Raw genomic sequence first — 25783 nt, 5'->3', positions numbered from 1 at the left:
TTTGAGGGAAAGGTAAATGTCCGACCATTTTACCTACAGACTCAAACCTGGAATGGTCGTGGACGAACTACAGTTCATTAACAACAACTATGGACATGTTTGCTAAACTCAAATGACAAATTAACCCTTTCGTTGTAAAGTTACACTTGCGCAATGTCGCGCAAAATTCATCAATGATATGAACGCATTCATCCATGGGAAATAACCTGATCCTGCCTGTAAATTCTGTATTCAAGTCACTGATGGTCTAATGTTGATTAAGGTATCTATGTCATTCGAATCACCCCAAAGGTAACAATCTGGAGGGCTTAATTCGGGTTTGTTTGGCTACCGCTCAATTTGAAACCTCCAATATTGTTGAATCGATCACCTAGTTTGCCAACTTGTTTTGAAATTGCACAAACGTTAGACAATTGGATCTACACAATTGTCAGGCATAAGCTGCAGTTTATGCCCCTGCAATATGAAGTGATTCGGTCAACAGATGTTGAATTAAGTTATTAGCATTTTTGAGGGTTGCATTTTTGTGGGGGGTCACCCTGTACATGCATACCGTTTTAAGACCTGTCGTGGACGATTTGTCATTGTAGCATTTGAAATATGGTTTATTCTTACAACAGGAATTCTTATCCTTATTTTCAAGAAATCTGTTACGTGACCAATTTTCTTTTTCGTTCATGGGCTTAGACTCCCACGTTCACTCATGTTTTAGCACGAGTGGATTTTTACATGTATGATCGTTTTTACCCCGCCATTCAGGCAGCATACGCCGATTTCGGGGGAGGCATGCTGGGTATTTTCGTGTTTCTATAACCCACCGAACTCTGACATGGATTACAGGATCTTTTCCGTGCGCACTTGGTCTTGTGCTTGCGTGTACACACGAAGGGGGTTAAGTCACTAGCAGGTCTGCACATAAGTTGACCTGAGAGATCGGAAACATCTCCACTCTTAACCCACCAGGCGGCAGAGACCGGGATTCGAACTCACGACCTCCCGATTAGGAGGCCGACGTCTTACCACCACGCCACTGCGCCGGTCTGGCCATTTTAAATCCAATGTGCAAGTTGAAAGTAAAATAAATTGATTGTCTGATTTCGAAAATTACCCTTTCGATTCTGTGTGTGGCGAAATAGTGAAATGTTCTGTGTTATGCTGGTTCGAACTGTTTGTTACCATGATCATACAACAGAATAAAATGCATCCTATCTTCATATTTCTCACGTCATCTGGATCGTAGTTCACAGTTCTGTAGCGGCCCTGTTTGACACGGTCCCACGTGACGACCATGACGAACTGGGCATTGAAGCTGCTGGTCTCGGCGAATTCCTGAACTTCCGTGCTGGCTTTGGTCAGAACGCTCGCATGCGCAGGTTGGTCACTGGTGTACTGATGGTAGTAGACTCCTTAAAACAGCACATATGTAGAGTAGATCACCATCTAAATTACTTATACACCTCATCTTGGTTATAGATAAAACTAATCAAAAATGAATATGCTGCTTTTGGGCTACAAATATTGAAGAAAGCATTAACATTGTTTACTGTTTGATCCATTCGCTCCACCGAGTCTGTAAAATATAACCAGGACTTGTGTTATATCCAGAAATGAGCAAGCTCTGAAAGGATGTGAAGTTAAAAAAAACATAGGCTTGAAGCTTGTCTGAAGGTCTTCAAACCTTAGAAGTGTTTGACATTTCAAAGCCCTAGCTCTAGTTTCCAAAAACACAAGAAAATGAAAATATCTAATCTTACTGAGAATCGACCCCACCATGACTTTACAATCGGAAAGGAAACATTTAGACTTGAATCATGTTGGGAGGTCAACTAACGCTGTAAGTGTCTTTCAAAGCTCTTAGTTTAAAAAAAAAACACGCGAGTATTTGACAACGTTGCTTATTTTACCCGAACAAAGGTCAACGAGGTCTACGTCCAGTCTGGGAGTCGACCATAAAACCCTTAAAGTATGTAAAATGTCAAACCTCCAGACTCAATGTCAAGGTTTTCGTTTTTAGATAACCTGACAGGTTAAATGCTGACCATAAGAGAGAAGACTGATTATCCGGTTGATACAATAAAAAAAAAAGCCAGAAACAACCACTTGAAAAGCATGCATACACGTACCTCCCACACTGTCTGAGTTGTCAATGTAGGCACAGTAGACACATATAACTTTTCCTGTTTCAGGCAGATCGGGCCATGCGTTTGGGTTGCCAATGGACACAAGGCCGTTGCTGCCAATCTGATCATGAAAGATAAACATGGTACTTCTTGTCAATTTCACTGCCTTTGCCATGAGCGGTGGACTGACGATGCTACGAGTATACGGTCTTGCTGCGTTGCATTGCGTTCAGTTTCATTTTGTGAGTTCGACAGCTACTTGACTAAATGTTGTATTTTCGCCTTACGCGACTTGTTGATTTATACAGAAGACGCATAATGAAAATGCTTTTACCACTACGCTCATTAAATACCATTTCCACTCTCACCGCTGTCGCTACTACTACTGCTTCTTCCCAAAACCGAGCACTTACATGGACTTCATGTTCAATTTTGTTTTTAAATGGAAAGCCGTTCTGCACAGCGACTTGGGCAGTGGCGTAGTTTGATTGTTGCAACTTCCCATCTTGTTGTAAGGTTCCGTAAGGAAACAACGCTAAGAAGAACACACATTAATTGAACTTTCAGAATATTGCCAACCAACACACACACACACACACACACACACACACACACACACACACACACACACACACACACACACTCAACCACACACACGTTCACACACACACACACACACACACACTCACACACTCACACACACACACACACACACTCACACACACACACACTCATACACACACAAGGGCACACACACACACACACACAGACAGACCCACACAGACCCACACACACACACACACACACACACACACGTGTTCTTCCTCTACTGTCAACAATAGAATCATTTTGTTTCCAAGCTCGTTCTCATTTACGTCCCAAGTATGTTAAATATTCTGTCTGGAAAGTGCTGGGCAGATTTGATTTAACGTAGAACTCACCATACTGCTCAATTTTGGATGCTGGAAAAGATGTAAAGAAAAAGCTTAGTGATTTTCAAAACCAAAGATAAAATGAAAAGTTCTTTAACATGTACATGACTGTGTTACTTTAGATCTCGCTCCCCCTCTCTATGTCTGTCTGTCTGTCTGTCTGTCTGTCTGTCTGTCTGTCTGTGTCTGTGTCTGTGTCTGTGTGTCTCTCTCTCTCATATGTTCAGTGAATTCCCACTTCTGTACATTACGTATGAATTCGTGTAAAGCCAGTAATGTGTACATAGTCCTGTAAAATCTTTTTGTTTCTTACTTTAAAAAAATAACGTGCATTTATATGATTAGAGTAGTCCCTCTCTGTGCGAGTCCTGCTTGAAAAAATGCCACAACCCTCGTAAAATAAAATGTGATTTGATCTGATTTGATTTGATTTGCTCTCTCTCTCTCTCTCTCTCTCTCTCTCTCTCTCTCTCTCTCTCTCTCTCTCTCTCTCTCTCTCTCTCTCTCTCTCTCTGTATGTCTCTGGGAGTCTGTCTGTCTGTCTGTCTGCCTGCCTGTAAGACCCACTCAGCCGTAAAGGAGGTTTAAATATGATTCAAGCATTTCACGAAAAAGTAATAGAAATCCGATGAAACACACTATCTTTGGCATTCAACACTGTATGACGTCTACATGTCTTCTGCGTAGCTAATTAGTACTTGTAAACCATACACGTGCTTCAATTATTTATTCTTGGCTTCGCGTATTGTGTGCAACTGCCATCTGTCAAATCTACTCTGGTTGTATTGCTTTCATTTGGCTTCGAAAACACTGCAGCAATCTCCTAACTGGTAAAAGGAATCTGGCTTTATTGAAGAAATGTTGACACAGCGAAGCAGGTGTGAAGGGGCACAACTACATGTGTTTCTGTACCAATCCAGTTAAAGGAATGTATGCCCCTTGATCGAAACGCAACTTCCGCTCCGGACAGCAAAGCGGGTATACCGCAAATATGTGTATGCCGACACTCATTGTTCAATGCCCTAAACACAATAGGTAAGAGAATAGCACACACGTCCCTCTTTATATGCCAATATTCCGAATCCGTGCTTTCGAACTATCACACTTACGTCCTGCGCAATGACGAGGCTTCGGATCCATACTGTACCAGACGACGCGAAATAAATTATTTGAAAAATGCTCGCTAGCCAAAGAGAGCCTTTATGTTCTCTGTTGATAAGTGTTCAAGCAAAAGGATATTTGTAATATATGTAAACTCCAGGGGGTGTCTGTGGCCTGAAACTAGTGGTTTACGGGAGGCAGAGGGTGTCTTAAATGTTCCGTAATTAGTTAGTTATCAGGGGCGGACGAGGGGGGGGGGGCACAGGGGGCACGTGCCCCCCCCCCCTCCCCCCGAAAAAAAAAAGAAGAAAAAAAAAAGATTTTTCTATGCTGATTCTATGACCATTTCTAAGTTCAAATGGCACCAGATGGCACCATTTTGCTTCTTTGGGCAACATTTTTTTCCGGAGGGGCATGCCCCCGGACCCCCCTAGCAAATTCGGGCGCTTCGCGCCCATCACATTCACTTTCGATTCAAAGTGCCCCCCCCCCCCTTACAAAGCAACTGATCCGCCCCTGGTTATTACCTTTAGATTGTTCCCTTACCGGCGAAAGTAGATTGTAAATTAGTCGCCTGAGTGGATTTCAAAATATTCCGTCAAGCTTTCGGCCTGGGATGAGTCATCATCGAGATTAGCAGAAGCTCGAAGACCGAGACGAGTCGAGTCGGTTCCGGCGAGACATTAACACATAAGACCTAATATGTATAAACCAATGCGCACAGTTTTAGAGTTAACATGACAAATCTATATAGTTCTGGATTAGGGAATGATACAGAATACAGTGCGATCATTTGTTGAACTTTCAAACTTGAAAAACAAAAATTATAAAAATGTTAATCATTTTAAAAGCTTCCGAGTTGAAATGCTATCTAATAGCCTCGACCTATTTAAACATTCCTTGACCCAAATGTCAATCAATTTTATTCAAAACTGAGGTCACCTTAGTGTGCCCTTACATTCTGTTGCAAAACCAGATCTGACGTAAGACTTTGTTAATCTAAGTTAAGGAGAACACCCGTCTGAGGATAATACCCCCTGGCATGGACCATTTTTCAAACATAGGTTCGGTACTTGGAACTGCTCTACACACACCCACATGCGAATTGTAAGCACGTCTGTGGAGTTAACATGACATATCTTTCTATTTTTGGATTCAGTGAATGATAACAAATACAATGCAATTTGATTTCTTTTGGCAAAACCAAACGTTGTCTATCTAATCTTATCGATTGAATTGTTTTGAAGTGAAAATCTTTCTCATCAAAATTGTTCACAAATAAACATCAAGTGTGGCAATAAATATAGACAGAAGAAAACTGTACACATTCAATGGAGAAAATCTTTAAAATAAGACACGATCTAGAATAGAAGTGTGTGTTTTTATAAAATAGTTTTTCAATGCGGGTTCTTTTTTAACCCTTTTATCACACAGAGTACATGCTTATCACTCTCCCAAGCACTGACTGCACAGCTGTGAGCGCTTCTAAAAACTGCTAGTGCAGGAGGCTTACTCAACCACCTAGGGGTACCTTCAGTTAAATGGCTCAATTTTCGAACTAATCATCCAAACTCCACCATTCTTATTGTAAATAAAAGACAATTGAATGAACTTTGCAGATTGTCTTTTGTTTTAAAGCATTAATACTCCCAGTTTTTGTTGCTGTCCCGACTCCGTGAGAGAACACATTAATTTACCAGCATAATGGATAAACCAGAGCACCGATCACTGTCACTCGCGGTCAGTTGCACATTTCTTCGTCAGAATCGAATGGCGAATTGATCATTCGATTGTACTCTTTACCCCTATTATTGTCTGTAGCTAATGGATCAGTTGGTTCCTCTTGAATTTGCTGCAATACTTCAACAAACCGAACACTGCCGAGTCCTGGACAAACTCGCCTGAGAACTCATGATTCGCTGCGTTTGATCCAGGAATGATGCAAACAACTCGGCTCAATTTAACTTCAACCTTTTCAAACAAAGGCAAAATGTGCACGGAAAGACAGAGCAGGAAGTGAACTTTGACATGACATGCTTTACCATCTGTTATTGTTCGCTGACAGGTGAGTTCAACGAAGTTAAGTAACTGCATTGTGCTGGTCGCCAAATGGCGACTACGGTCGTCTACTAGGGGGCTGGGCCGCTATTGCGCGGGTCCGCTATTGCGCGGGGCCGCTATTGCGCGAATCTAACCCTAACCCTAACCCTAACCCTAAAGATTCGCGCAATAGCGGCCCCGCGCAATAGCGGCCCGCGCAATAGCGGGCCGACCCCGTCTACTAGTACGTTAACGACCGGCGCCTACAATGTGCGTGCAGACAGTCGCCGATCGGCGCCTAATGTGATGAGCGAGTTACAAGAAACAGATATTGTAGTCCCAACATTGTGCAAGATTGTCTTGTTTTCTGATAGCTCTAGCACTGTACGCCTTGCAGCCTTCCATTTCTTTGGCTGATGAGAAACAATATGATAACAATGATGTTGATGGCGATGACAATGTTCGTGCTCTTCTATTAATATTGCTATTCTTGAAACACTGACACACAGTACTTGCCTAAAACAGATTTGTAGAAAGCTTGGAAGCCAATGGAGGATGAAGGTAAAGATTCGAATGAGTACAACGAAACGGTCAGACTGCGTCCTGAAGAAGTTATTTTGGGTACCACAATCGAACCGCACAAACTGTTGGATTGAAAAAAAATACACACACATTTGAGATTAATTTTAAAATCAGAACTCAGAGTTAATGCATTTTCGCACTACTTCCACTCATAGCACTCATGAAAACCTACGTCACGCGGCCGAGGGCTACCTGCACATATTGTTGCCGTTAGCTAGTGTTTATTTCTTTCGTTGCAGTAAAACTTCTGCCTTCAGACCAGCAAAGGACTACAGAGATCCAGGCCTCAAAGAAAAGTCTTAGCATCGAGGTACATTTTAAAATAGTTTTTCAATGTGTGTTCTTTTTTTTTAATAAGGAGATCTGGTAGCCCGAACCTGGTCAAAGTTTATCTCTTTGTTCTGAGAGCTATAGCATTGGAATCCTTACCTAAAACAAACTCTACGAGGACATCACATGACTTGGTTTAAAACACAGGGTATATAATTATAACTGTTCCCTTAATCCCGTCGCGATATAACCTTCGTGGTTGAAAACGACGTTAAACACCAAATAAAGAAAGAAAAGAAAGTTCCCTTAATACTCCAAACATTTAAAAAAAACACGGTTAGCAGAGATCCGTAAACAGTGTTAACACCCTGGACCCTTTAAAAGCAATACGATTAATGAAAATGACTAAAACAAGCTGCTGTTTTAGTTTAGAAATAAGGAAAAACGAAGTTTCCTTGCTAGTTCATGTGATCTGATTTTCTACAAAACAATGCAAATGTGCATGACGCATCAACATAGAGCAACGTATTTATTTTAGCCCAACATTTGACAATCGCCATGTAATACGAATTTGTGTAAAATGTAAATATTCAACACAATAATGCACCTAAGGCACGTACACAATATTTCAGCCATGTTGTAGATGAATATTATACGAAAACACAAAGATAAAGGTGACTGTTAAAAGATTAGATGCACACACAAACAAACTATTGTAAGAGAACAATATTTCCCCTTGACCCTTGTGAAAATCAGATGTTTCTGTAATGTTTTGGCGTTCACGTATTTACAGCATCTAAATGTGGATCACGTTATATTAGGTTTTGTTTGAGGCCGTGCACTAGTTGTTTTGTTATTGTTTCATGTTTTGTATTTTTGAATAAAAGTTTGTCTTTACCGACATCAATCAATCAATATGAGGCTTATATCGCGCGTATTCCTTGGGTACAGTTCTAAGCGCGGGGATTTTTTGTTTATGTTTTTTTTATGCAATTTATATCGCGCACATATTCAAGGCGCAGGAATTTATTTATGCCGTGTGAGATGGAATTTTTTATACGCAATACATCACGCATTCACATCGGCCAGCAGATCGCAGCCATTTCGGCGCATATCCTACTTTTCACGGCCTATTATTCCAAGTCACACGGGTATTTTGGTGGACATTTTTATCTCTGCCTATACAATTTTGCCAGGAAAGACCCTTTTGTCAATCGTGGGATCTTTAACGTGCACACCCCAATGTAGTGTACACGAAGGGACCTCAGTTTTTCGTCTCATCCGAAAGACTAGCACTTGAACCCACCACCTAGGTTAGGAAAGGGGGGAGAAAATTGCTAACTCCCTGACCCAGGGTCGAACTCGCAACCTCTCGCTTCCGAGCGCAAGTGCGTTACCACTCGGCCACCCAATCCACATCTAATTGCATGACTAATGCTCACGTCTTGATGGCAGTACTGGCATCCACACCATCCCCGTCATAGATGCGCACGTAAGCCCCTGAACAATCATAATTGCTCTTCTGGCCGACAGCGAAGTCTTGGAAAGTAAGTTGCACAATGCCCCAGGGTACTGTGATGGTCCACACACAGTGAGTGTGAACAGCATGCTGCACGGGGTAGCCAGGTGAAGCGAACACGCCTGTTCTGGAGGTCATTTTCTTTGACTCACACTCTGAATAAGAAGAAAACGAAGCTCTCTACATTTGTCGTAACGCTTTAACAACGTTTCTGCAGCAAATGACACGCCTCAGTCATGAAAAGATGAGTGTTCAGAGAGCTTGTCATGTACATTTGAGTCTAAACGCAACCATTGACTTTTAAAACGCTGTTGTTCACACAACTTCAAAAGTAAGCCAAAACCTAAATAAACATTCTTTGGCAAAGCCAAAATGATATTAAAATTCTTGAGCTGTAAAACATTAAGTTGCGCTTGTCACGGTGAAATTCAGTTATTTTCCCCACAGTCATAATTGACGGCACTGAAATGGTGACAAGATATGAATTTAAAGAGAGAGAAACAGGCGTGTTATGAAAGAAAAAACCTAGAAAAGTAGCTGAAGCAGAAAGAAAACATGAAAGCAATGAAACATCGAGAAACAGATGATCAAGCAAAGAACACTGATATGAAATGTTGCAACATGCCTTTGATTTCAGAGGTATAAGTGGCAACAAATCCAGAGCTTGTAGAACTTGTGATGCTGTCACTGTGAAATTGGATCAACAAGGAGTTGGAACTTGATTTCACCGCCGGCGGAAGTGATGACCCGCACAAAGGAGCAGTAAGCAAGGGGAAATCCTCCGAAATCCCGTCTCGTATCTGCAAACACGCACACACATGTAAGCATTTAACTGTTAAATTTCGTAACTTTTCTTTTGAAATTGGTATCAAATGTTTTAGAAACCGCTGCATGAATGTCTTCAAATAAACAACTCTCTCATTCTCCCTCTCTCTCCCTCTCTTTCTCTCTCTCTTTCTCTCCCTCTCTCTCTCTCATTCTCCTTCTCTCTCTCTCCCTCTCCCTCTCTATCTCTCTCTCTCTCTCCCTCTCTCTCCCTCTTTCTCTCTCTCTCCCTCTCTCTCCCTCTCTCTCTCTCTCTCCCTCTCTCTCTCTCTCTCTCTCTCTCTCTCCCTCTCTATCTCTAAATGAAGGCATTATGCCGATTTGGAGGCACCCAATTTGTTTAATACGCCCACATAATGCTTCATGTAAACTTTGCTTAAACACTTCAGGATAACTGCAGTGATATTCATTTAAAACTACTTAAATTCTCTTTTTCGCCGTATCGCAAAACTGATTCTGCACGAGTTGAATAAAACAACAGATGATAAATTAAAGCTCCACAATCTCCTCCCCTTGAAAGATCAGTTAACGATATTCAAGGCTGTTTTATGTATAATATGTACTAAACAACGATGTTCCTAGATATTTACAATCATATTTCAGTCATGCCACAAAAAGATATGGGTCTCAGAATCTGATCCCTCCTATCCCTCGTCTACACTTGTATAATTCAAGTTTAGCCTTCTCGGATGCCTCTCTCTGGAATGAAAAAAGCCCTACACATCCGAAATACCACTTATGTGAAAACGTTTAGGCGCCAGTTCAATTCCCACTTGATGTGTAAATAGAATAATTTTCATGTCTGATGTTGTGCTTTTTTTGTTCTTTTTGCGCATGTATTGCTAATCATATTATACAAGCAAATGATCATAGTAATTCCTCTCCACAAGAAACATGATTTGTAATGCAAATACATGTTAATCCCTTTTGTCATCAAATGCTTTGGATTTGTATACATTATGCCATGCGTTCAATGTCAACACTAGTTTATTTTGTATAATTGAACTGTTTTTCCCTTTTGTAGTGTGAATAAGAAAATGTGATTTTTGTTTTTTTCTTATTATTAATACAATGTGCGTCCGTATTAAGTGTTTGTATAAGGGACAGGCTGTACGATTAGGCTTTGCCTAAAACCTCTATCCTTTTGCAATACAGTTGAGTGCCCGTTTCAGTCTCTCTCTCTCTCTCTCTCTCTCTCTCTCTCTCTCTCTCTCTCTCTCTCTCTCTCTCTCTCTCGCGGCTCTCTTCCGGCGTGCCAAAGGAGCAACACACGTTTTTTGAGCTCCTGAATTATCAGCGTTTCTAACTCCAAAATGCCAGTCGTAGGACTTCCTATTGCTGCAGAAGACATCTTATCCACCTTACTGTGCAAAAACACGGTGACATCGTTGAAGGTGACCGGAACAGATGAAGGAGCAGTGTTCGTTCTCCGCTTAAGAAATGACAAGGACGACCGGGGTTTCGCTATGACACCCGCACCGACCGGTGCATGGAGACGCAAGCCAACAGCCCAACAAAGAAGAGACCATGAACAGAAACAATGTTCAGTTTACAGCTCAAATTGATGCAAACCATCAGAACGAGGAAAACGGTATTAACCAGTGTGTACTCAATAAGTCTGATCTAGGTCAAACCAGAAAAAGCGTCCATGTTGAAGTCAGTTCACGCCATGAAGCACGTGCCAGTGACCCTAGCTTGTCCACCCCACCACATTCCTCTGTGTCAATGCTCGCCCCTCTGAATGCCGCAGAGCTTGCTCCACGCATGAATGACGACGCACCTGACCCAGATAGCACGCTGTGTATCAACAAACAAGTAAGCCTGTCTTGTGTGCATGAAAACATTGACACCGACAACCAGTCTTCTGAAGTTGGGGCAAAGGAAGCTCCGTTGTTCGATATACTTTCAACGCTGCCTGAGAACAAGAAAGCAAAGCTGGAATCTACGTTCAGGAACAATAGGTTCGAGAAAATAGTATGTCAGACCAAAGGTGGCAAGAAAACGCTGCTTGCTGAAAGTGACGATTGTGTTCTAGTGTTTGACTGTGAAATGTTTAAAACCAGATCGTATGACGTAATACCAGTGGCAGCAGAAACAGCTTCGGAGGACATGAGACGGGACATGCTTTACCTACGGAGAGGGCAGCAGGTGAACAGGGTCCTCCTCAAGGAAGAAATTGAGCAACTAAACACAGACTTGCATGACTATGTGCATCTAATACGAACATTCCTCGAGACTGGAGAAAGACTGTGAATGTCTCTGCCTTTGTGTTGATATAAACAGCATCGTTATTCGCGATCGATCACATTGACATTGGTATCAGACTAAAGACACTGTCGACTTGGATGTGACCAAGTGGATACTAATGACGGGTTCGGTTTACCACCCGGTGTATTTTTTGTACCGTTCCTTCGTTGCGCGTGATGTGTAATATCCCGATTGCAAGGGGCCGTTGGCCTATAGCAATTAAACTTTCGTACTCTCTCTCTCTCTCTCTCTCTCTCTCTCTCTCTCTCTCTCTCTCTCTCTCTCTCTCTCTCTCTCTCTCTCTCTCGCCCTCTCTCGGTCCCGGATAGCAATATAAGACATTGTGACAATTAAAAACAATAACCAACCAAACTCACACACGCACACACATACCTGTACACACACACACACACACACACACACACACACACACAAACACACACACACACACCTGTACATACATACACACACACACACACATACACGTGCGTACGTACGTACTCACACATACACATACACGCACACACCTCAAACACACACCTACGCACACTCGTTTGGGTACACTTGTAAAGTATTTAGACCGCACCTGTACATAGTCGTCACATGGTTTTGCAAAATCCAAGTCAAAAGATGTGAACTTGAGGTTGATGTAATATCCAGTTTGCAGTGTGATGATGTAGACACAGTCCAAGTCAGCAGGATAGGGTAATGGTGACTGTGCCGACATTATTGTGCCGCTCGTGCTCGTGAAATTTCGCCTGCACTCTGCAAAGCCAGTATACTGATTAAATTAAGATTAAAACAAAACTATATTCATCAAGCCACGTTTTTATCAAACATTTTACGACAATAACAAGCATGCTTCTCCAATTGTGGCGTATGGCTGCCTGAATGACGGGTAAAACCGGTCAATTACGTAAAAGCCAACTCGTGCAAACACATGAGTGAAACTGGAATTGTCAGCCCATGAACGAACACGAAGAAGAAGAAAAGACATGTTATCCCTGCAAAATTCAAGCTTTGACTCAGGGCCTAGCATTGGAAAAAGTGAGTTCAGCTTACAAAGGCGGGGGTCTGGGGGCCGCAGGAGGCCCCCAGTGGGGTCCAAGGGCAAAGCCCCTGGTGGGGGTTTGAGCCCCCCGAATTTGAAGATGTTTTTTGAGATTTTTTACCTAAAATGACCACCCCCCCCCCCCCAAAGAAGATTGAGCAACTAAATTATGCCATAGTCCATAGTCCGTATCGGCACATTACTTCTTCTGACTTGCCTTCCGCCTTCAGAACGAAATCCAGCCATTCCCACTTCCAGGAATACCTGGATTCTTTGTCACTGAATGGCTGACCACGTTCAACAATGTCGCTTCGAGACATTATTTCAAGTCTAGAGCCACAAAACACCGGCACAAAGCATGCTCGCGCGATGCCAGAGGAAGTGCGTGCTCAAGCAAACTGTCAAACCGATTGAGAATTGAACCGAACGGCGCACAAAACGATAGCTGGGACTGTTTGGGTTTACCGTTTGGGAATATACCGTGCACGGACTGGGTGGCCGAGTGGTAACGCACTTGCGCTCGCAATCGAGAGGTTGCGTGTTCGACCCTGGGTCGGGCCGCTATTTTCTCCCCCCTTTCCTAACCTAGATGGTGTGTTCAAGTGCTAGTCTTTCGGATGAGACGAAAAACCGAGGTCCCTTCGTGTACACTATATTGGGGTGTGCACGTTAAAGATCCCACGATTGACAAAAGGGTCTTTCCTGGCAAAATTGTATAGGCAGAGATAAAAATGTCCATCAAATACCCGTGTGACTTGGAATAAAGGCCGCGAGAGGTGAACATTCGCCTAACAGGCTTGAGGTTTGCTGGTCGATGTGAATGCGTGATATATTGTGTAAAAGATTCCATCTCACACGGCATAAAGCGCTTTGAACTTCGGATAAGGCGCTATATAAATAAAGAGATTAGTAATAATAACAGGTTTTTGCATTTCGGCGTACACCAAATCGAGTTCCGCGTACTGGAGTTGTTATTTCGGCGTAAAGTAAGCCGAACGGCTTACAATGCTAGGCCCTGTTTGCCTGAAGCTCTCAAGGTCGTACACGCCGTATACAGGGTCCCCACTGGTTTTTAGAAACAAAATTCCATGACTTTTCCATGACTTTCCATGAGCCTCAATAACATTTTCCATGACTAGATCCACAGGTTGCCATTTCCGAACACGCAAACTTTTTACGTCTTGTCACTGCCAGTTTTGACACTGGCTTGCTTTGCACTGAATTTGAGTCAGTTTCTACGCAGTGTCTCTTCGACAAGCAAGTCAAGCATTTGCTACGCAGTCAGATTATCGGTAATGTTTGCTGGTCCTGTCATTTCACTAAACTGGACCAGCCACTGTTTGTATCCATCTGCACTTTCGTAAATTCCGTTTCGTAACCGTCACTGTGACCTGACGAACTGTCATTTTTTTCACCGCGATACACAGTTCATTGCGAAGATCTTCCTTGGTAATTCGTTCCAATTCCGCATACTTTTTGTTGTTAAGAAACAACTTGAAAGAAAGTTTCAAACTCATCATCCTCCATCTTGCTTGTCGAAGCGCTAAAGTACTTTATCGATGCAAAAACAAAAGCAGAAAACTTCGACGAAACCGACTCAAATGCAGCGCAGACGACACGACGAGATAACGGAAGAAAGTGAGCCTCGCTTTGGCTCAAGTACCGTTAAAAATACCGTTATTCTCGTATGCAAATACGAACGAGTAGTTGGCCATATGAACAAGCCTTGTGCTGGCGACGCAAATCGCTGCTGGCTGGCAAAGGGGGGGGGGGGGGGGAGGGGGCGGAATGGCTGGGCGACGAATATAGCCGCTGGCGTGCTAAAGGTTACCTTTTTTTCTTTCTTGTTTTTGTTAAATTCCATGACTTTCCATGACTTGAATTGAAATTCCATGACTTTCCAGGCCTGGAAAATTAAAAATCAAATTCCATGACTTTCCAGGTTTTCCATGACATGTACGAACCCTGCGTATAGATGGGGTTTCGTGTAGCGTTTTCTGTACAGAATTGTGTACATGATTTTCATCCCTATCTTTTCACCCTCGTAGCCCCGGAAAGTCATAAATAGACTACAGTTTTAATGCAAATGGTTTGGTGTTATTGTTGTTGTTGTAGTTGTTGTTGCTTTCCGTTAAATTGTATGTTTCACACAAAAAGAAAAATCCCTACCTGCTATCCAGTTGGCTTGCAATGCGTGACCATTTGATATGTCGAACACAGACTTCAACAAGACGTCCATAACATTGCCATTTGAAACAACGGCTGGAGTCCGCCTTCGGCAATATAGATAAACCGTGCGTGTTTGTCCCTGGTCATTGCTATACCTGACCTGTAAAAACAACCATGATAATTATCGTAACATAATTTTGTTTTAAACCGTCTGGAATGCATTATTTTAATGTTTCCTATTCCTAGTAAACAAAAGTATATAAAGATATCGATTGTTTGCCATACCTTTCTGCAGGAAATACAATCTGACAGGAAGTAAACAAAATTATCACTTGTCAAATGACGCAATGTACGTACCATTGTTGCTATAGTTTTCGTTGTCGTTGTTGTTGTTTTCATTGGTTTCAATATCATGCATTTACAATATCGTCTGCCACATTACCCGTTTGTCTCTAAGAGCACATTTATAAGTTTATCTTGTTGTGCTCCTTTGTTATAACATTCAATTATGGCTTTGTATTTATGCAACTGAATAAAAAAAAACCTGTTTAAACCAATGGGCGAAAATCAAATCGAAATACAATCAGTCTTTTTTTTAAACGATTAAATGATTCTCACTGGCAAATTCATCAATTTTGCCATTAGACTTATTCGTGGTCTTTGTGATTGTTCTAACACTGACGTGAGTAAAGCTCAGATTATAACAAATGTTCATTTTGGCACACGCACACTCAGTCACAGTCACACACACACTCAAACACACACACACACACACACACACACACACACACACACACACACACACACACACACACACACACACACAATGAAGTTTTAGATGAGTTTGTCATAGTTTTACGCTACTTGTTTTTTGAGAAATTCTGTTTTCTGCGATCTGTCTTTGCCAAATAAAACAGGTTGTATTTAATTGAGGACACGTTGTTAAATTAGGCATTGCGCCTTAAACTATGTATCCAATTTTAAGTAAGGATTAGCCAGTCTCTTTTCACTTCTAGTCCTCTCTGATTTTCATGTTCATCCTGATTTACCTGTAGTGACTCTTCGGTATAACAGTAGCTGCTAGTATAGTTAGACACAACGAGAGTGATGGACTGATAGGGTAGAGCGCTGATGATCCACCTGTAGTCTGTTTCGTCAGCGTACAAGTTTGGATAGCCGGGGGATCTCAATATTCCAGAAGTTCCTGTCACATTGATGATTTTTTCTGAAACAACAATAATCGTAGGACCAATCTTGAGATTCAAAATCTGGAAATTTGATAGAAACATACTCAAAGGTCCAGGTGGCTGCGAAATTCAATAGAAGCCCAAACAACCTTAATTTTGACGAGGGTCAACCACATTTGGGTCATGCTTGCAGGTCATCAAACCCTAGAAGTATATAACATGTCAAAGCTTTAGCTTAAACAAAAACTCTATATCAAGGTTTTTTATAACTAGAACCCCTGCTGAAACCAGACATAAATCATGGCGGGAAATCGATCATCAAACCCTGAAAGTGTAGACATTTTCAAAGCTCTAGCTTCACTAACATCGTATATAATAACCTTAACGTTAGTTGTTGTTGTCTGAGACGAAAGGGCAGTATAGGCCGTCCATAGGGCCGGACACTGCTCCATCAATACTGAGACTCATTATTTACTCATTAGAATCAAAAGTTATTCTGATTCACCCCCCCCCCCCTCGCGCGCGCACACACACACACACATGCACACACATGCACACACGCACGCACGCACAAACACACACACACACACACACACACACACACAACAACAACACACACACACACACACACACACACACACACCTTACCTGGTCCACTCCCGTATACATTAAAATAAACTCCTCTACTTGTGGCATCTGTGACATCATCGCTATGGAAGTGCAGCAAAGCAATGTTTTGTGTTAACGTCAAAGACGATGGGAGAGAGGAGCCGCAGAATCTCCCAAGGCTGGTATCCGAAACTGTAGGGCCGTCAAAAATCTGATAAAAGGGAAAGAAACATGAACAAAGAACCCTTATCCGTGACTGCTTTCAGCTTTGAGATGACTCTGAATATAATAATAACAGACAAGACAGGCATGTTTGCAAGTATATCAAACAGCGTTTTACCGAACCAATATTTCAGGAAATTCTTTTTGTGAAATGACACCAGTTCCCTTCACCACCAGTACAAGGCTATCCATCACATAAAAAGCCTTCAACGCTCATTGTTTCTGTCGACTCCCGCTTGCAAACAGTTCCATTCCCTCAAGCCTATCCTTCATTGGGAGAAGTCGACTTCGCGAAGCTCACTTCACGAAACTCACTGCACGTAGCGTCGTCTCTCAATTGAACTATTTTCAGCATTGCATGTCTCCTTCATTTTACGTTTATTTCGTTAATTTAGGATTGCAAGGTATTTTGTATGAAACTGGCATGACATTTTTAATTGTAGTGATGTACGTGTGATTAGTATACTGCATGCGTCTTCAATATTATATTGATTTTGTTGATGAGTGGTGTTCAAGACCCTTGGGGCCAAAACCTTATTAAAAGCTTGTGAAAACTTGTGAAGTCCAAGGTTGGGCACTCTGCTCTCGGCGGAGAATAGAATTATCTTTTCTTGTCTTGACGACTAAAACATTTAAGCCTTAAACGACCACCCTTTGTAGGGACCCACTGCAATTATATTGTCTGACACGATCTAATTATTTCCTTGAGCTCGGCTCCCCCTCCTCTTTCATAACAATTCTTTCATAACAACTCTATCGCTCTCTTTTTTTTCTCTCCCCCCCCCCCTCTCTCTCTCTCTCTCTCTCTCTTTCTCTCTCTCTGTCTCTCTCTCTGTCTGTCTCTCTCTCTCTCTATCTCTCTCTCTCTCTCTCTCTCTCTCTCTCTCTCTCTCTCTCTCTCTCTCTCTCTCTGTCTTTCCCTTGATTGGTTGTTATAGACAAGTCCGACTGTATGGTGCTTAGTTTGGTTTTTCTTCTTCTTCTTCTTCTTCTTCTTCGTTCATGGGCTTAGACTACAACGTTCACTCATGTTTTTAGCACGAGTGGATTTGTACGTGTGTGACCGTTTTTACCCCGCCGTTCAGGCAGCATACGCCGATTTCGGGGGAGTGTTTGGTTTTAATTCAGGTGACATTTCCAACTAAGGAACCACACTCACCTCAATGTAATCCTGACAAGTCCCACCGGATTTGTCATCTAGATGGAAGTGACCGTTGTAGAACCGCACATGGGCAAGGACTTTTTTTCTGAACTGTACGGAGTAGTAACAGTCGGTTCCAGGTGGATAACTTCCATCATCAAAACCAGGCGACTTGATAGCATAGGACATTGACCACGGATTCGTGTACGAAAGCTTACATTCTGTAAAACCAAATTGAAAGGGTGAACAAATAGTACATCACTCTGTACACCTCAACAACAAAAATAATACCCGGGTCAAATGTTACCAATGTTTTACGTCCTCAACGTTTTGGCTAGCTACCTCACTTTCGGATTGCTAATATGTTATACATTGGTCAGGTGACAGACACTCAAAATGAGGATACATCCACAATCAATCCGAAAAAAGCCCTATGTGTCAAACCTAACTACTGACCAAAAAGAATCAGAATAGGCAAGACATACACAGGTGTTTGATCGCCCTCAGGATATTGTGCTCACAGTTCATGGTTTCAGAACAAAGATTCAAACCCAATATGCTTTGAAATTTTACCTATAGTGTCTCTGGTAAGTAAATCGTCTTGCACTTTTAAGAAAATGACGTAGCTGTCGATGACAGCAACAATGTTGCAATCTTGAATTTTCCTTACATTCGCCAATGGGCACTGTGATTGTACACACAAATAATATTCAATTCCTTTTAAAAACTCTACAACTACAACAAGAAAAATACACAGTTATACAATCAAACCTAAACAGAAGCATCAGAATCACAAAAGAGCCTGTGATTGTGTGTGTGTGTGTGTGTGTGTGTGTGTGTGTGTGTGTGTGTGTGTGTGTGTGTGTGTGTGTGTGTGTGTGTGTGTGTGTGTGTGTGTGTGTGTGTGTGTGTGTGGGTTAGGAAGGTAAAAGTAAAGCGAACGTGTTTCAGCGTGCATTCGCTTGACTGAATGGTTAATCACGTTTCGACGTTCTTATTTTCTAGTGTTCATATTGAAGTTTAAGGCCAACATATTGACTTTATTATTTTATATCGCTTGACGCGACGTTTTTGTATTTAAATTCTCCTATCAAGTATTTGTGATATTGGGTTTATTTTTTTACAAAATTGTTCACTGTCTTTTGTGGAACAAATAATCCCATCTTATTTGATATATTTTCATAATCAGAGACAACCTCTGCTGTTTCGTTTATATTATCACTTAATTCGAGTAACACATTGAAATCTGTGCAAGCAAAACGCCAGTGAAGTGTTTCATCACATTCATCTGGGCTGGGTGTTAATCTTAGATGTGCAGGCAAGCAGCAAGAGGATGGTTACATTGTCAGCACTCATCGTAGGCAGCTGTGTGGATTTATATACGCCACTACTTTTGCCATAACATGGGTCGAAAAACAATGGGAATTTAGTTTTTACCTGGGAACAGACGTTACAGTCATTTAAATCATTCAAGAACAAAGGTGCATGGGAGCATCAAGGGAAACACCTTGTCAAGTCCGGGCAGGTTCGACATCTGAGGAACAGCACGGCGAGGTTGGCAGGAGGCAGGGTGTAGACGACAGTCATGAATACCTGGTCAAACTCACGTGAAAGATATTTGGATCGCAGTGACACTGAGATCAGTTTCACACCAGGCGTGCACACACTTGAAGTGTTTCTGGCTGTCACATTAGTCCTACTAATACCAGGCCTACTGTCAATTCGAAAAACTGATGCCAAAACCATCAATGTGCATCACATTCATTAACCTTCTCATTGAAATTGCTTTGGTTGGTAATCAGTAACATTTACAAAAAAAAACATTCATGAAATGTTCAGATATGTTTTACCTTGGGTAGTCCACGTGGCAGCAAAGTCGACGCCAAAGGTGCCAGCCTTGTTTATTTGCCTGATGTAGACGTAATTGTGATACGAAATAAGGTTAGGAAGCAGTGAGCCATATGATGTCCCCAAGCTGTTAAATACGTCGCGTAACACCTATCAATAAACAAGAAAGACAATTCCTGATGGACTCGTTTTGCGATGCATTTTTACGCCATTCAACCATTTGATAGGCCGGAGTTGGGGAAGTGCTTGTGGACAGTTATATGTGCATGTGTTACAAATCAGAAACACGTTATCTGCTACTCTAGCTATATATATGTCGAAGAAAATTATATTGCTATTCTGATAGACATGTAGGGGTGTTCGGTAGTTGTGACTAAATAGTCTCATGTAGCTCTATCTGTGCGATCGGACACTGTTGCTATGGACGTTTAACGCTAGCAAACATATTTCCAACAACAAACTACAGGCGATTTCAGTTTCGTCACCATGGGTGAACTAAACGCATAACTGGCCAGGTATTCGTCTGTGACTGGTCAAAAACGAAACAATTTGCAACAAATTAATTCTTACCAAAAATTAAAAACTTTTGGGTAAAATCCAGTTATTTGAAAGGCAACGCAATTTCAATAACTGCAGTCTAGCTGACGGTCTTTCTAATGTTTTTCTCTACAGCAGTATACTATCTGTTTTATACAAATTCCATTGTATGCAATGTTTAAAGGCACAGTACGCCTCCCGTAAACCATCACAGATATTGTGAGGCTTTTACACACATTACATACACCCTTCCATTTGAACGCTCACCGAACGGGAACATCCTAGGTGCCCTACGTAAAGAGCGAGCAATTTTCAAAGAATTAATTTTGCGGATTGTCTGATCAGACAATCGGACGGTGCGTTTTGGTGCTAGACCTAACTTTTAAAATCTAAATAATAAATTGACACAAACATTCTTAAATCATAAAAGAATTATTTTTTCATCAAATAATTTTTTCATCATCAGAATTATTTTTCAGTACAATTCGAAGTTTTGAAAGTTTGAAAAAAGAAAAGCCCGGAAGCAGGGTCACGCAAGGTCGTGGTTCTCGTAGCAGACGACGGTTATGCCTATCGCCAGTTCCTCTGAACAGTCAAAAGCCATCGCTAGAGTTCGTGCGAATCGCAGCCGTTTGTTGCGTTTAGATTCAGAGGTACATAATAACGTGCTATTGCAGATAAGCTTACAACGAGTCGCATTGACATCACCAACTGACGACTACATTGTGTAAAAAAGGAAACTGGATCACACGGGTTCATGATGGCTCAGGGGTAAGATTATGGCGTGGTTTATCTTACCCTTGAGCCATCGCGAACCCATGTGATCCAGTTTCCTTTTTTTCACAACTGTAGTCGTCAGTTTGTGATTCCAATGCGACTCGCTGTAAGCTTATCTGCAATAGCACGTTATTGTGTACCTCTGAATCTAAACGCAACAAACGGCTGCGATTCACACGAACTAGAGCGATGACAGTTGACTGTTCAGAGGAACGGGCGCTAGGCACAACCGTCGTCTGCTACGAGAAAGACGGTTTGCGTGACACGTTTCCATGCTTTTCTTTTTTCAAACTTTCAAAACTTCGAATTGTACTGATCTTGTCTTGATGAAAAAAGAATTCTTTTATGATTTAAGAATGTTTGTGTAACAAGCTGTCAATTTATTATCTAGATTTTAAAAGTTAGTTCTAGTGCCAAAACGAGGCGACTGATTTGCCGATCAGACGACCCACGAAAATAAATTCTTTGAAAATTGCTCGCTCTTTACGTAGGGCACCTAGGATGTTCTCAAGCGGTGAGTGTTTAAACGAAAGGGTGTTTGTACTGTGTGTAAAAGCCTGACAGTATCTGTGATGGTTTACGGGAGGCTTACTTTGCCTTTAAATTCGCTATTTTGCTTCACTGACTAGAAGACTCAACAGTAGGCACTACAAATCTTGTTTTCATGACGCTTCACGCGACTTGCTTCTGTTTTGTGTCATCGTTTACGTCACTCGATGAAAACGTGAGTACGGTATTTTCAGGTCTTTTTACATTTAGTCAAGTTTTGACTAAATGTTTTAACATTGAGGGGGAATCGAAACGAGGGTCGTGGTGTATGTGTGTGTGTGTGTGTGTGTGTGTGTGTGTGTGTGTGTGTGTGTCTGTCTGTGTGTGTGTGTGTGTGTGTGTGTGTGTGTGTGTGTGTGTGTGTGTGTGTGTGTGTATGTGTGTGTGTGCGTGCGTGCGTGCGTGTAGAGCGATTCAAACCAAACTACTGGGCCGATCTTTATGAAATTTTACATGAGAGTTCCTGGGATTGATATCCTCGAAGGTTTTTCTCCTTTTTTCGATAAATGTCTTTGATGACGTCATATCCGGCTTTTCATGAAAGTTGAGGCGGCACTGTCACGCTCTCATTTTTCAACCAAATTGGTTGAAATTTCGGTCAAGTAGTCTTCGACGAGGCCCGGACTTCGGTATTGCATTTCAGCGTGATGGCTTAAAAATTAATTGATGACTTTGGTCATTAAAAATCTGAAAATTGTAAAAAAAAATAAAAAATTATAAAACGATCCAAATTTACGTTTATTTTATTCTCCATTATTTTCTGATTCCAAAAACATATAAATATGTTATATTTGAATTAAAAACAAGCTCTGAAAATTAAAAATATAAACATTATTATCAAAATTATATTTTCCAAATCAATTTAAAAACACTTTCATCTTATTCCTTGTCGGTTCCTGATTCCAAAAACATATATACTGAACTCCAAAAGAAACGCAAGATTAAGAAATTTAATCTCATTCTTTGGCATTTCATTTTGACGAGATATAATCGAACGAATTTCACGAAAATTGGTACAAAGCATCTTGGGGCAATGTTCTTTGATTGTCACTAACACAAAAACGTTACCGAAAGAAAGTTCTCACTGCCAGGCTCAGTAACGCGTGTGTCCCCCATTGGCGTTGACAAGGGCCTGACATCTGTCTCTCATGGAGCGCACCAGGCGGTTGACGGTGTTCCTGGAGGTTTCTGTAGCCGGGAGGAACGGTTGGCGCAGGTGCTGACGGTAGATGACCCGGTCCTGGCGAGCAGTAGTCACACGAGGTCGTCCGCTTCTAGCGCCATCCCGGGTGCTGCCGCTGGCTTGGAATCGGGTCCACAGACGACAGATGGTCGAGGTTGCCACGCCCATGACATTTGCAATGGCAGCTGGGCGATTTCCAGCTTGCAATCGCCCGATTGCTCTCTCCCGGTCAATGGCGCTCAGTCTTGGCATGCTTCTACTGTACAAATGGCTGATTTCAGACAGTGGACGGAGACAGGTTTTTGTTCCTTGTGTGAGCTGAGTACTGTTAACGAAAAAAATCAGGTCTGGCAGCTTTTGTGTGCGCGAGCGAAAAACAGTCTCAATCTTCAGCACGCTGCAGAGAGCGCACTCTGGGCGCTGCACACGTGATTTTCACAGGCTACGTGCAGGACACTATGCTAACTCATGCTCGTGCAGAATTTTCACCTGAAACCCACCTTTAGTGCATGGATTTTAACAAAACCTTAAATAACTCTTAACTTGCGTTTCTTTTGGAGTTCAGTATAGATATGATATGTTTGGATTAAAAACACGCTCAGAAAGTTAAAACGAAGAGAGGTATAGAGAAGCGTGCTATCCTGCTCAGCGCAACTACTAAACCGCTCTTCTTGTCAATTTCACTGCCTGAACGGTGGACTGACGATGCTACGAGTGTACGGTCTTGCTGAAAAATTGCATTGCGTTCAGTTTCATTCTGTGAATTCGACAGCTACTTGACTAAATGTTGTATTTTCGCCTTACGCGACTTGTTTAGTATGTCATAAATCATACAAACATGCTTATAAAAAGACTGGCTTTTGATGGAGTAAATATGGAAACAGTTTGGGGAGAGTACAAATGTCTGTGGGCTTGTGAATTCAAAACGTTACCTGTATGTAGCTGGAACGACCAACTTGGTTGTGAGCGTCGATGTCCGAAATGGAAAGGTTTATTTTTCTGCCGGACGCCACTTCAATTTTCCATGCACACACTGTGTCTTCTGTGAAGCTATGCCCTGCTGGGTATCCGGGTGATCTTAAAGTTCCTGTCCCGGAGTTATAGTATCCTACACATCCGTCTGGAACTGAAACAGGCATCATGAGGATTTTGTATAATGTTTATGTGCATTATTGAACATGAGCGTGTGTGTGTGTGTGTGTGTGTGTGTGTGTGTGTGTGTGTGTGTGTGTGTGTGTGTGTGTGTGTGTGTGTGTGTGTGTGTGTAATTACAACAAATCATTTCTAGTTAACAGGTTTGTCAAGCTAAACATGCGTGCTGGTTAGTGTGAGTGTGGGGGGAGGGGGGGGGGGCGGGGGTCTATAGAGTGAAGTCAAATCAGATACAATACCTGGGAAACATTTGACAGTGGCATCCATTTCATGTTGGCACGAATAATCTGTTCCGCCCCTATAGTAGCTGCAGTCAAAAAAGCTGTCTTCGTTCCCCTCGCATCTGACATATCTCCGTTGTATGGCTCCGGACTGAAGGATCCCAAAGCGGTCTGGAGTTTCGTGTGTTTGGTAATATGTGCCGCCATACCTGAACAGATAGTTTTAATTGGGTTTAAAAACAGAACAAAAAAGGTTACATGTTACAGGTTCCCGACTCAAACAACGTTTTGAGGGAACAATCAATACAACATCGGAACAACATTAACACACATTGTATTTAGATTATAACAATAAATTATACAGAAACAACGAAAGAAGGATAATGCAGATATAGATAAACAAAAAACAAAAAAGGTCACTTTGCCTTCCAGGTTTTAAGCCACTCATCGACAATGACAGAGCGAGAGACAGTGAGAAAGAGTAGTGGATTGTAAGCAACGCCCAATGAACCTAGCCGAATGTTGTGTTTGAATCCAAAATGCTCACCCAGAGCCAAACAGTTCCCGGCATACAATGTGAGCGTTGATATCACGGTGAATGTAGGTTGTGTGGCGGTGATAAATTCGGCACACAGTCCCCCATACGCCGTTCTCAAATAGTTCAATTCTTCCCTCGAACTGCGTCGTTCCGCCCTTCAGTCGGATTTTTTTCACTGATGTCGCTGCAAAACAAAAGGACATACTTGTGCATATAAACTTGGTCAAAACATTATTGCAACAGATTTCAAACCCAAATTAAAGCATTACTTCCCGTGTTATTTCATTACAACTTTATATGCCAGTTAAGGCCGTTCACCTAAACTTCAGGATCACCTCTTGGATTAAACATTTTTTTAAAGGGATAACGTGACCGCCGCTCAAGTAAGGGTACCCTCAAAATCGACCAGACAAAAACGGAAGGGCCGAATGAAAAATTGACAAAAAAATCTAATTTTGCAATTTTGACATACGAGAAGAAAGTCAAACCAATTATCTACCCTGAACAGATTGTTTTATTTTGCTACCTTGCGTATTTTGCCTGCTATGCAATTCCTATTGATGCAGGGGTGCGTTGCATAGGCAAAACGCCACAGAACGTTAGCAAACGTTTTCTATGCAACGCATAGTTTTGTTGTGGTGCTCGCGAACGCTCGCTAACGTTAGCAAGCGCTCGGTACGAGTACCATTGACTGGGGTCACTGAAGCGTAACAATGGCGACCGCTTGCTGAGAAAGGTCTAGGCAACGGGGGTTTGTTCGGAGCGTTCTGTAAAGTGCCTGAGAGGTGACACCCCAGAAGTCATTGCACTGCACTGAGCTTGCTGTTTGCCTCTCTCTCTCTCTCTATCTCTCTCTCTCTCCCTCTCTTTCTCTCTCTCTCTCTCTCGCAGTCTCTCTCTATCTTGCGTGCTCTCTCTCTTCCTCTGTCTTTCTCTTTCAGTTCCTCTGTGTCTGTCTCTCTG

The 25783-nt window shown here is 42.0% G+C and overlaps 2 protein-coding genes across 5 annotated transcripts in view; both read right to left on the bottom strand.

The window, feature by feature from the left end:
* The window catches only part of LOC138947174 (mucin-like protein), a 31284-nt gene extending 28100 nt beyond the window's left edge, over positions 1-3184 (bottom strand). For 2 of the 4 annotated variants that reach the window (XM_070318613.1, XM_070318612.1), the window contains exons 1-4: positions 3062-3184; positions 2534-2655; positions 2124-2241; positions 1225-1406 (exon numbers count right to left, since the gene is read on the bottom strand). In XM_070318613.1, coding sequence (XP_070174714.1) covers positions 1225-1290 — 66 coding nt within the window. In that variant the 5' untranslated portion in view covers positions 1291-1406; positions 2124-2241; positions 2534-2655; positions 3062-3184. The remainder of the gene's footprint in view (positions 1-1224; positions 1407-2123; positions 2242-2533; positions 2656-3061) is intronic. The other 2 variants (XM_070318611.1, XM_070318610.1) reach the window with 1 other exon arrangement.
* A 3478-nt stretch (positions 3185-6662) lies between these two features.
* Positions 6663-25783, bottom strand: part of LOC138947176 (cubilin-like) — a 50186-nt gene continuing 31065 nt past the window's right edge. The window contains exons 5-16 of the mRNA XM_070318615.1: positions 24830-25004; positions 24301-24491; positions 23842-24035; positions 19866-20013; positions 18034-18236; positions 16692-16863; positions 15906-16081; positions 14857-15016; positions 12223-12401; positions 9190-9364; positions 8488-8719; positions 6663-6837 (exon numbers count right to left, since the gene is read on the bottom strand). Coding sequence (XP_070174716.1) covers positions 6678-6837; positions 8488-8719; positions 9190-9364; positions 12223-12401; positions 14857-15016; positions 15906-16081; positions 16692-16863; positions 18034-18236; positions 19866-20013; positions 23842-24035; positions 24301-24491; positions 24830-25004 — 2165 coding nt within the window. The 3' untranslated portion in view covers positions 6663-6677. The remainder of the gene's footprint in view (positions 6838-8487; positions 8720-9189; positions 9365-12222; positions 12402-14856; positions 15017-15905; positions 16082-16691; positions 16864-18033; positions 18237-19865; positions 20014-23841; positions 24036-24300; positions 24492-24829; positions 25005-25783) is intronic.

This window comes from Littorina saxatilis, linkage group LG14 (assembly GCF_037325665.1).
Source record: "Littorina saxatilis isolate snail1 linkage group LG14, US_GU_Lsax_2.0, whole genome shotgun sequence".
NCBI classification, from domain to species: Eukaryota; Metazoa; Mollusca; class Gastropoda; order Littorinimorpha; family Littorinidae; genus Littorina; species Littorina saxatilis.
Note: the sequence above shows the minus strand (reverse complement) of the source record. Positions and strands in the feature narration are given on the sequence as shown.